General features: G+C 38.7%; 1 protein-coding gene across 1 annotated transcript in view; it reads left to right on the top strand.

Moving 5' to 3' along the window:
- Window positions 1-12,764, top strand: part of Zmat4 (zinc finger matrin-type 4) — a 232,406-nt gene that overhangs the window by 127,688 nt on the left and 91,954 nt on the right. Inside the window, exon 3 of the mRNA XM_077792724.1 lies at window positions 7,841-7,997. Within this exon, the coding sequence (XP_077648850.1) occupies window positions 7,841-7,997 (157 nt within the window). The remainder of the gene's footprint in view (window positions 1-7,840; window positions 7,998-12,764) is intronic.

Here is a 12,764-nt window from a genome sequence, read left to right as displayed (position 1 = left end):
AGAAAAACTTGGAATACAACCTCCAATTCAATCCCCAGCACTTCTATCCTGCCCACACCCTGCTCCCCTCCCACTCTTCAACCGTTTATAGTTTACTTTTTTTTTTAAATTAGTATCTTATGGATACATCCAATGCCTAGACCCACTCTGCTACATCTATGCATGCACATACAAATATTTTGTTAGATTCATTCCACTGCTTTTCCCTTTTCCCTTCTTTTCTTCCTTCTTCTCAATCCCCTTCGTGTAATATACCAATCTTTTCTTTTTTGAAGAAATTACCTTTCCCTTATTTCCCCTTTTTCTCTCTGTTTCTTTTTTATTTTTTTATCCTCCCTCCATTTTGGATTAGCTTCTGCATATCAGGGAAAATAGTCAACATTTGACTTTTTGGGACTAGCTTATTTTACTTTACAGGATAGTCTCAGTTCCATCCATTTATCAGCAAATGCCATAATAGCATTTTATTTATGGTTGAGTAATACTCCATTTTCAATATATACACATTATGTATACACACTTTCTTTATTCATTCATCTATTGAAGGACACCATGTTGGTTCCATAGTTTCATAGCTATTGTGAATTGTGTTGCTGTAAACATTGATGTGGCTGCATCACTGTAGTATGCTGATTTTAAAACTTTGGATATATACAGAGTAGTGGAATAGCTGGGTCATATATTTGTCCCATTCCTAGTTTTTTTGAGGAATCTTTATACTGCTTTCCAGAGTGAGTGCATTAATTTGCATACCCACTAACTATATATGAGAGTACTTCCCCCCCACGTCCTCCCCAGGATTTATTGTTATTTCTATTCTTGATAATTGCCATTCTGACTGGAATAAGATGAAATCTCAATGCAGTTTTCATTTGTGTTTTAGTTGGCTATTTTGCTGCTGCAACTAAAAGATCTGACCAGAATGTTTTAGAGGAGGAAAAGTTTGTTTGAGGGCTCACAGTTTCAGAAGTCTTAGTCCATAGAAAGATGGCTCTATTCCTCAGGGTTTGAGGTAAGGCAGAACATCATGGTGGAAGAGTGTGGTAGAGGGAGCCCCTTACATGAAGATCGGGAAGCAGAGAGAAAGACTCCATTCACCAGATACAAATATATATACCCCAATCCATGGTCCAATTCCCACCTCCTCCAGCCACGTCCAACTACTTCAGTTACCACTCAATTAATCCCTATCAGGGGATTAATTCACTGATTGGGTTCAGACTCTCACAACCCAGTAATTTTTCCTCTGAATCTTCTTGCATTGTTTCACAGAGGAGCTTTTGAAGGACATCTCACATCCAAACCATAACAATTTGCATTTCCCTAATTGCTAGAGATGATCATTTTTTCATATATTTGTTGACCATTTGTATTTCTTCTTTTGAGAAGTATATAATTGGGTTATTTGTTTTTTTGTTTTGTTGGTGATAAGTTTTTTTGAGTTCTTTGTATATTCTGGATACTAATGCCCTGAGGAGCAGGTGGCAAAGATCTTCTTCCATTCTCTAAGCTCTCTATTTACACTTATTTGTTTCTGTTGCTAGGTAGAAACTGTTAAGTTTGATGCCATCCTGCTTGTGTTTTTTTTTTTTTAACTGGATTTCTTGTGCTTTAATAGTCTTGTTAAAGAATCAGTTCCTCTGCTGACATGTTGGACAGTTGGGCCTATACTTTCCTCTAACAGCTGTATGGTTTCTGGTGTACTTCCTAGGTCTTTAATCCATTTCTTTAATCCATTTTGAGTTGTATTTTGTGCAGCGTGAGAGATAGGGGTTAGATTTTATTCTTCTACATATGGATTTCAATTTGCCAGCACCATTTGTTTAAAAAGCTGTCTTTTCTTCAACATATGTTTTTGCCACCTTTGTCCAGTATCAGATAACTATATTTATGTGGGTTTTTCTCTATAAATTCTAGTCTATTCCATAGTTCCTTATGCCAGTTTCAGTGCAAGTACTATGCTGTTTCTGTTACTATAGCTCTGTAATATAATTTGAGGTGCAGTATTGAGATGCCACTTGCTTTACTTTTCTTGTTAAGGATAGCTTTAGCTATATTGGGTTTCTTATTTTCCCAAATGAATTCCAGAGCTTCATTTTTTAGTTTTTTTGTTCTTGGTTCATTAGAATTTTGATGGGGGTTGTGTTGACTTTGTATAGCGCTTTTGGTAGTATGGCCATTTTACCAATATTAATTCTGCCTCTTCAAGAACATGGGAGGTCTTTCTATCTTCTAAGGTCTCCTTCGATTTCTTTCTTTAGTGTTCTACAGTTTTCATTGAAGAGGTCCTCCACCTTTTTTGTTAGATTGATTCCCATTGTTTGAGGCTATTGCAGATGTGATAATTTTCCTAATTTCTTTATGCATAGTTTACTTTAGTCATTTGAATACAATCAGAAATTATTTGAAGTTTTTGATGTGCAAAGATTCTACTTTGATGTCTTTTGAACCCTCTTTATTTTCTCCTTTGGTATGGATTGAACTTCCCTGTATTTGTGTTTGCTTATTTGTTTTTATTTTTGTTTCATTATGGTTTGTTTTGTGTGTTTGTTTTTTGCATCTTGGGTGAATTTTGCTGTTGAAACGTGGATATTTTTGGTAATATATTGTAGCAATGCTAGATGCTGATCCCCCTCCTGGGATTGTTTCTTTGCTAGTGTTTGCCTATTTATTTGCCCAGTGTGTTGGCTAGACTTTTTTTAAGTAACATCTGTTTGTAAATGTGCAGCCACTACTGTCACTGCTCAAAGGCACAGACTTAAAAATGTGCCCTCAGTCTGGGATGACAGTGGTATTTGCAGGGCTCTTTTGACTGTTTCTTTCTCTGATCTTCTTTTTTAAGCTATCTGCTTCTCCTGGAATTACCTAGCTTTTAGGGTCTTTTAAGTGTTTTTAGTTGTTTATTTTCTCACCTCTCTCTGGTAGATCATTGCCACATGGTTTGGCTAGTTGCTCTACTGGGTTATCAGATTTCTTTTAATTGATTATCCCTAAAATTTCCATTGTTTTTTAAAATACCCTTAGACCTAAAGTTTTCTACACACTATTTCAAATAGGTCCTTTGAAAGCAGTTTATGAATCATCTCTTCTTATGGACTCTGCACTTCCTCCTCTGTTCTCATGGAAAGAACTGTGAACCACTGCTCCAGAGAGGGGGACAGAATAGTGATCTGCTTCTCGTCTGACAATCTTTCTTATTATCTGGGAAAGGATGTTAGTCTCTGGTCTTCTCAGGTTGTCAGCCCTACAAATGAGTTGAGGCAAATGCAATCAGGACCTCTATATTCATTGGATATTATGTCTGGTATAGAGCTTCAGTCCTATGAGTGCATTGAGGAAGGGTGTGCTTTATGTCTCAGTCACATTGCCAGAAATTTAGCTTCTGCAGCTGGAAGCCATGAGGGATAAAGCTGGTAGCTTACCTTTCCTTGTATCCTGTCATTGGGTGCTGATGGGAGAGGGTGACCTGTGTGTGTGTGTGTGTGTGTGTGTGTGTGTGTGTGTGAGAGAGAGAGAGAGAGAGAGAGAGAGAGAGAGAGAGAGAGAGACATGGGAGAGGGTGACGTGTGTGTGTGTGTGTGTGTGTGTGTGTGTGTGTGTATGTGTGTGTGTGAATGAGAGAGAGAGAGAGAGAGAGAGAGAGAGAGAGAGAGAGAGAGAGAGAGAGACCATCATGCTGATTAGGTGATTGATGCAGGAGAGAGAGGGTTGTAGCCAAAGTACCTAACCCTCTTCTTGAGATTTAGTAAATTTTCTTCAATGAACATCTCTTAATGTGCTATTTGCTTTTAAGACAATTTCTAGAGGTATTAGATAATTTTTAAAAAATATTTTTTAGCAGTTACGATTGTTTTCCTAGAAACAAGTTTCAAAAACTCCTCACTCCACCCTTTTGAAAGTAATTGTCCCTCTCAGATTTGTTTACATAAAGTTAGAGCCAATTGTAGGAATCAAGAAGAAAAAAATAACCTTATTTTAAAAAAGGATTAGATTTATAACTTGCTAGACTCAGCTAGGGTTTTACATCCTCAATGAATTCTATTGAAAACTTCTTAACTTTTCAAAATTCTTTGACTAAGTAGCCTTAGGATATTTCACAAACTTTCCCCCCCTTTTCTTTTAGCATTGTGCACACTGCATTTAAATTTTTTTGCCTCCAGTTCAAAACCCTTATTTTAAGATAATCTTAGCTTCCCTCTTCATTTCCATGATAGCTTGGGGCCATTCTCAAGTTTTAAACCAGAAATTTAAAATGTATTTCTTGAGGTCAGTTCATCAAAATTTATGGTGTTTCCACCCTGGGCCATATATCAACTTTGTTCTGGGCGCAGTGAGAGACTAGTAAAGATGATATGATATGAAGAGCCATTAAATTGGGATTTAGATAGCTAAGAACACACAATTATATTTTTGCACCTTGTAGGTGTGTGATTAATATTGAGATTCTTTCGGGGTAGTTGTATCTCCATCAGAATCATTAAAGCAGTAGAAGTTGGTGGCATTTACAATTGCATCATGTGAGTTACACTGGACCCCTCAATAAATTCCCATACAGCCTGTCTTTTACTGCCTAATTTCTCAGGACATCACAGCCCTTCTGTTATGTTATTTATACTTTCTTGGTCTCTTTTCTACAGTGATGTCATAACCATATTTCATTGCACTACCATTGGTTCTCATCTTACATTAGTCTTTGATTTTTCTATATGTGAGATGAATACCATTTCCCAGGAAAGCAGAAATGAAATCTAGGATGGTGTATTCAAATACCATCATAAAACTAACATACACAGTAGGAATCTGTATGCCTACTTGAACCCTCAGGTTAGTTCATGAATTGTTGAAACCTCTGATTCTTTTCTTGGCCATCTTCTTGACACTCCTGAAAAATTTCTGGTTTGCAACTAGACCTCCTTGCAAGACTTGTCTCTTCTTTTAACTTTTATATCATGCAGATTATTAACTCCACAATCCAATCCTCCCCTCTATTCATTCCATTGGAAGGTCTCTGTGTGTGGTAGGTTCTGGGTCTTCTCTATTATTGAAATCATTTCCTTGACTTTAATGGAATTTTGAAGTCTCATGAAAGGGAAAAATATGAAAACAAACAAATGTAATAATTTAGTGTTACACTTAAATTAAAAAAAAATATGTAGAATGCCCAGAGGACTCAAAGACTGATTTTCATCTCTGCAAGGCAGTAGAAAAAGTCAGAAGAAACTTTATGATAAAGAAGTGATAATTAATCTAAGCTATGCATATACATTATTGTGAGACTGGATTGGACAAGAATTGAAGAGGAAAGGCATGCTGGGTACAGTGAAGATCCACACAGACTCAGTTTCCATTGTTGGTCTTTTACCTTCCTTTGTGAAGAGTCAAAAAAGAAACTATATTTTCCTCAATTATTATATTCTCCCATATTTTCTGTCTGCCCTCTTCAATTCTCCTGGTGCCAACCTCTTTGATAACAATGAGTAGAATAACATGCAGCTAGCACAGCATCTAGCACACTTACTAGGCCCTTAAAAATAAGTTGAATGCATGAATGATAAATCTGTAGATCATTATCCAGTTTAAGAGCAGTTTTTTACTCTGGAAACTAGTGCCGAGTATCCTTGGTATAATGACACCAGCCACTGTGTCTGGGCTTCTAGCTTTTCTTTTAAAAATTCTTATGTTAAAACCCTAGAGAGAAAGGCCAGGCTTGACTGAAACTTTCACTGGAAGCAACAAAAGAGATGTACAGATTCTTAAGAGGTAAATTGTGAACTAAAATTTGGCCTATGATTTTATTGTGCTTAATTTTTATTTTATTTAATTGATTTTTTAAAAAAATACATGACAGTGGAATGCATTACAATTCTTATTATACATATAGTGCACAATGTCTCATATATTTGTATGTAAAGTATGTTCACACCAATTCATGTCTTTATATATGCACTTTTTTTGTATTATATAAAGTAGGTTGATACCCAATTTGTGTTTTCATACATGAACTTTGGATAATGATGCCCATCATATTGTGCTTAATTTTAAAAAATTACTTTCTTCGATCTATATCATTCATAAGTAGGTAAACATAGAATAGTTCAAGTATCCACATTCACCCCGACAATCTTTCTGTTTTTAAAAAAATTAGAGGATATTACTTACTCCTACTTTAACAAACAGTGAAAAAGTACCAGATTTGGTCCTTCATTTCCTCTCAACTATCAACTTCTATTTAATGAGTTAGAATCTTCCAGTCATTCTGTGATGTGCCTTCCCCTGGTTTATCCCTTTAATAGTATTCTGTGCCATTTCCTAGGCTTGGCGGAAGAGGTGGGTGAGAGACCAGAAATTCTGCAGCTCCATTCCCCGCTCCCACCCTCTGCTTTACTCTGCCTGGTCCATTTCATCTCCAATAGTGTACCACACAAAGGTGCACAAGTGATTATTCCCTAGGTCAAAACTCAAATCACCTTTGCTTTAAACCCTCCACCAGGAATATCCCTAGCAGGCACAGCCTTAGTGCCTACCAGGAGAGGACCTTTTGGGAAAGCTCTTCCTGTCTTCATGGGATCCACTACTTCTCACTGACCACCTGCTCCTGATCCAACATATTTAGCCCAGTGTTGTTCCCTTTATGCCCAACTCTCAACTGCAGGTCTCCTGGGACACACACGGCTGTCCTCCCAGGGACCAAAAGCTAATTATCAGAGATATTACAGACTAACACCTTAAGGAGGAAGGAGTTAATTTTCTAACTACCACATAATTTGCAAGGCAAGGCTCTCTCAGGCAGTCTGGGCATCCTATTATTATGCAATATATATATATATTTCTCTTCCTCCCTGCTGTCCCCAACTTTTTCCTCCTCCCCATCCAATTTTAAATTACATTCTCTAAGCATTCTGGGAATCAGAGAGGGGGCTATTGTGGGGGCTTATACTCATCTCTGGCTCTTTAACGGTGAGATGCTTTGCAATTGCGGTTCCATTAAGGAATAGATTAACTCCTTATCTAAGAGTCCACTTTACCCTCAATTTCCAACTAGGCGGGAGGGGAGGCAATGGATTAATCTTCCCCTCACATAAGTATAGGTAATTGATGACCTGGGTGCTCAATGATCAGGTCACATGGTCTGACAAATGATTTATTTTTTCTGAGTCATGATTCATTTTCATTAAGTCTTACAAAAGTATGAAAATCAAACTGGATTTAAGCATTTTGTGCAGCATTTAACGAATCACCTTTCTTAAAGAAAAGGAAAAAAATTACACAAATTCCGTCTAGAAAATTCAGCCAGCACGGTCATCGTGGCTTTCTGATCTATACTCGAGTTAATTATGAAAAATGTTCAAGTACTTAAAGAAATCTTAAAAAGAAAAATCTTGAACATCTCAGCCATGTATCCTGGTGAGGCTAAAATTGGGCAAAGGCAGAGCTGAATGCCAAATGATAATTTCTGCTCAATAATTCAGGCCATGTGAACTCTGGTATTTTACTTACTTTAATGAGTATAATGGGTGCAATTAGAGACTGCTTTTCCTCATGGTGCCAGACACAATGTGCTTTCGCCTAATTGTGGGCTCCATCTTCTGCCCTGTTTTTCCAGGTAACTCACACCTGCAAAGTTTTCCTGTAATCCTAGCATCTGGCTTTAGTAGTCACAAAATAAATGTTTTTTGAAATCATAAGTTTTAATGATAATTATCGTGGAGAACGAAAGAAGCTTCAGACTAAAAAAAAGATTTATTCCATAAGGTAGTCTATGATCAATCTCATTTGCAGAAAAAGAGATCGTAGAATGTGGGTTTCTTCTGACATCGTTCTTTTTCTCCTCCCCACACAGGGAAGTGATGCTGATATGGTGGATAAGAATAAGTGCTGCACACTGTGTAACATGTCTTTTACCTCAGCGGTGGTGGCTGACTCCCATTATCAAGGCAAAATCCACGCCAAAAGGTTAAAACTGTTGCTAGGAGAGAAAACACCATTGAAGACTACAGGTATGTGTTTGGACAACCATTCTGGGGAGACACTGACGACCAAGCACTACATCGGTGATGTGAATCATGTTCCCTCTTTAGAGGCAGCTCCCACCTTCAGGGTCCTAATGGTAGATGCCATTCAAAACCCAAAATGATAGGTGGATGGCCCCAACAGACCTTGTCCTAAGACCATTTCAGGTGCTCATTCTACCAACCTGGTTCCTTCAGATTGGTTATTTGGCCACTCACATCTACCAAAAAGCTGTTTATATTCTGCAAGATATACTGTATAATATATAAAATTTTGTAGCTATTTTCTTCAGTCTGCAGTCAGCATGGATAATACGTGGTGTATAGTGTATAATAATTAGATCCCCTACCAATATCTGTATGAAGAATATAATGCTGTTTTTACTTTACGGGGAAAGTGGTAGAGAGGAAAACCAGTTTTTAAAACCACTTTAGTTTGCAGAGAACTGAATCTTTGTATGGCATTCCAATATCTTGGTAGGAGATCCTGTGACTCAAGCCTATTAGCTTTCACAAATAAAAGCTTAAATATTGGTAATACATTACTTGATCTCATTGCTTCACTAAAAACAATTTCTTCAGAGGTCCATCAAATTATGGAACTAAAATATTGTTATAAATTAATAAACTTAGACTCTTTGAACAAGATTTATATTGTGATGAAAATGTTACTAGACTGGGTTATAATCCCAAGAAGTTGGGAGTATTTTTCATGGTGTCTACTCTTTCAATGCAATTAAAATTTAGCAGTGCATTTTATCTTGCTGTCTAATGAATCGTGCATAAATCGTGGGTGTAATTATTTTTTAAATGGTATTTTGGAAATTGGAGAGAGTCTAAAACAATGCTGGGCCTTTATCTTCACCAGTGTTTTTCTTAAGAAAATGTCTTCTTTTACCAAGAGAATAGCAAAGGATCCTTTCTCAATATTTTTCTACTTAGTTTAACTAAAGAACATTGTTTTCATAGAGGTGGCTGTGACATTCAGGAATAGGATGGGGTTGTAAAACACGTGAAATCTGGAGACAAGCTCAGCTTGTTTTGGAATACACTGTGTGGTTTGGCATTTGATGAGCAGCCACTCAGTTGAAACTCCTGATTCTTGCTCTCTGAAAGGTTGGATATTCACCTTGTAACCTACTCCTCATGAAATTTCTTAAAATAGACATCTCAAAGAAACACTTGCTGGAAAATTTTTACCTGTTTTCCATGAAAAAGTAACTATCTCATTTGTTCTCTCTGCCTAAGCAGAGTACTGCTATTAAATTTAATTCTGGAGGTAGCCATGGAAGAAGAGAGGCTGTATCTTTGTTTATCACATTGATTAGCAAAAGGGAGAGTTATTATTTCTGTAAAAAAATATCTCAAGCAAAAATAGCTCATTGTGAATTTACATACATCCTCAAGACAACCAAGCACCAGATTGTTTCCCCTGAATTCAAATACCCTTAGAGCTGGTACATATAAATCAGGGGTAATTTATTAGTTGCCATAGTGGGTGCCGAAGAAAAAAGCAGGAACATTTCAAGCACAGCCTTAACTTAATGGTTTAGTCCTAGCTGTCCATGGTGCTGACCTAGTCCTCACTGTTGCAAAAATCAGGGTCTGATTAGGCAAGAAGGGGATGGGGCAGGGAGTGGGTATGTAGTATCAACATCTTATAACTTGGGTTGGGGGAAAAAAGACTATTTGTCATGTTCTGGAATCTCTCTTTCTCATCTAGCTCACATCCCCCTTTTTCAGTATGTCCTCTCATTTATTCCCCTCTGAATCTGCTTTGAGCAGAAAGAATCATGGAAAATAGCAACCGCAGATAGAATTGGAGATCCTTGGAAGCAATACTGATCCCTAGGCTTGGGTTGGTGTCAACCCACCTGCTAACAGGGAGTCAAGAAAGCCATTCATTCTGCTAGAGGGCAGTCAGCCATTAGAAACAAGGGTAAACAGAGGCAGACATTGGGAGGTATGGCACAGGTTAAAGCCATGAGGACTAATAGGAGTTAGAACCTAAGAATGGAGTGTGTGAGTACAGAGAACATGCTTACTGGCATGAAGGAAGTCTGGGGGGTGGTAGCAGGAACCTGGATGCTGTCCTAGGGTCCTGAGAAAAGGAAAAAGTGAAGGCTATAAAGAATATAGCAGAATATCATCACTTAAGAGAAAGGCCTTGTGCTGAAAACCAGGTATAGGGAACAAATCAGAAACCTGGGTCCCGGATGTGGCAAGATTGAAATGTGACATCAAGCATAAATTCAGTTATTACAAGTATAGAGCAAAGACTAAGAGGCACCAGAAAAGAATACCGAAGCTATGGGCTCCTTGAGCTGCCATGTGTAGCTCATTTAACTCCTTGGATGGAGTAAATATTGCCTTATTTCCTTTTTTGGTGCAGTCAAACCCAGCAACAGCCACTGAAGGATGTCATACTTCAGTCTTTGGCTGCCCTGTGCACATCTAGGAAATGCTCTGCCTAATCAAGTAGGTTGGTTTGAAATTGCCTCTGTAATAGAGACATAGGGTGAAAAATAACATAAAACCCAGCTCAATCAAGATTCCAGTAAGAACTCAGTCCCTTGCTCAGGATGCTGCTTAAGCTGCTTTTCCATGGATGGCAGGCTCTTGAACTATAGTGATTTCTGGATAGGAATCATTGAAGCACAACTCAGTGTTTCTTCTAACTATTCCATCTGATGAAGTGAGCCACTGGGACCTGTGAATCACTACCTTTACTCTACCTCAAGCTGGTCTAGCACATTGACCACGTGTCAACTGAATGTGCTGCAGGATCAATTGGAATTTGAGTTGCCTCTCCAGATGGGTGCATATTTACTAATATTTCTGAAGTGTTTGGCTGGGCCACTGATACACAAACCTGTTTCAGTTCTTCTTGGCTAGTGTTTCAGAATCTCCAACCTATTTCATGTTTTCCTGGATCCTGTAGTGAAGATGAAAGCACTAGACCTAACATGAGCTCCCAGGGGCAACTGACCTCATGGTGGAGATCCTGCCCCAGACAAGCAGTGAGACTGAGGATGCTGTAGTCTTATTATGTGCAGTAGAAATTAGGGAAGCCACTCTGTGAGGAGGATCTAGGGGAGACTTAGAGGATAGAGGCCAAAACAAGTATGTATTAGTTTTCTGACACTACAACAAATAAGTAAGATAATCAACCTATAAAGAGAAAAGGTTTATTTTGGCTCACAGTTTTGGAAATTCCAGTCCGTGACCAGCACACACTGTGTTTAGCCCTTTAATGGTGGGAGGTGGGGAACAGAACATCATGGCAGCAATAGAGTAGAACTACTCTTCTCATCCTTGGGAAGCAAAAGAGAGGAAGAGAAAGGAACTGGAGTTCCACTCTGCCCTTCAAGGGCTCACATCCAGTGGTCCAAAGACTTCTCCCTAAACCTCACTTTAAAAAATCCCACCACCTTCCTAGTGGAATGGGCTGAGAATCAACAATTTAACACATGGGTCTTTGGGGGATATTGAAGATCCAAACTTCAAAAGAACAATATGAAAATTCTCTTATTAAAGGAAGAATAAAGGAAACAGCCTGTTTAGCATGGAAGAGATCATTTGGGGCAAGTGTTTGGAGAGTTGTCATAAGAAGAGAGATAATCAGTGTGTGTGTGTGTGTGTGTGTGTGTGTGTATGAATATGTTTGTACATATACATGTGTGCTTAGATGCAACAGATGTAACTAGTGAGTTGGTAATATGAAGATGGGTTGGTAAAATAAATTCAGGGAAATAGATAAGAGCTTAAAATAGAGTAGAGTTTACTAATGTTGATATGCTTATATTGGGAGGTGTTGCTGCGGAGGCTGGCTGGCCACTCAGCAGGGCATTTTCAGCTAGGACTCTAGCATCAGTCAGTGTCTAGCATAGATGACATTTACAGTCCTTCAAGCCTGGGATTCTCAGCCAGATATTATCTATAAGCCAGACTCACTGACACAATATAGCAGATGAGAATACTGGCCTGAGAATCAGGAAATGTGAACTCAGGCCCAGCTCTACCCATATTAGTTGTATACTCCTTGATAGGTCCATTATCCTTTCCAATTTCTGTTTCCTTATATGTCATTTCCTTTTAATGCTTTGTATGTGTCTCAGAGGCTCCCATATATAGTTGACATGAGGGAGTGGCCTCCCTCCCTTTTTCTATCAGAGCATCTGATTTCCTGTTAAAATGTTTGGGTTTGCTCACGTCCTACCTTGACTATACCACAGGGGAAGACAGGAATCTAGTGCTACATGGCAGGGATAGGAAATGAGTGGTACACAAATAGAAATGGGCAGGAAACCAGATGTGAGTAGAGGGTAAGATGGAGGGTAGGAGAAATGGGCCAAGCCTCCAAGAGGCAGGACATGAGGCTATGCATTGTGCCTGGGGCTTTGTTCAAGGGCCAAGGAAGAAGTCATTAAATATGTTGGCCTGGCTTGGATGTCCAGGGTGTGGACTAGCTGATGCCAGAGATTCAAGGAGGAGGAGCCATAGTCAGTGCAGAGTCTGTGGGGTTGGTGAAAAAGATGAGTCATGACATTGGAAGAACAAAGTAAGATAAGGGTGAGAGTAAATCTGGAGTCTGGGGAGGCAAGCTGAGTTGGGAATACAGAGGGTATCAAGTGTGGAAGATGGGAGTGGGACAGGGCAAACACAGAGCTGGGCTATTCTTCCAAACCTATTTTTTTTAAAGTGGCCTCAGTTGCCCTAGTCTCATGTGATGTTGAGCAGCTCTTGAACCGAGCT

This window comes from Urocitellus parryii, chromosome 14 (assembly GCF_045843805.1).
Source record: "Urocitellus parryii isolate mUroPar1 chromosome 14, mUroPar1.hap1, whole genome shotgun sequence".
NCBI lineage: Eukaryota > Metazoa > Chordata > Mammalia > Rodentia > Sciuridae > Urocitellus > Urocitellus parryii.
This window is presented reverse-complemented; position numbering and strand designations above follow the sequence as displayed.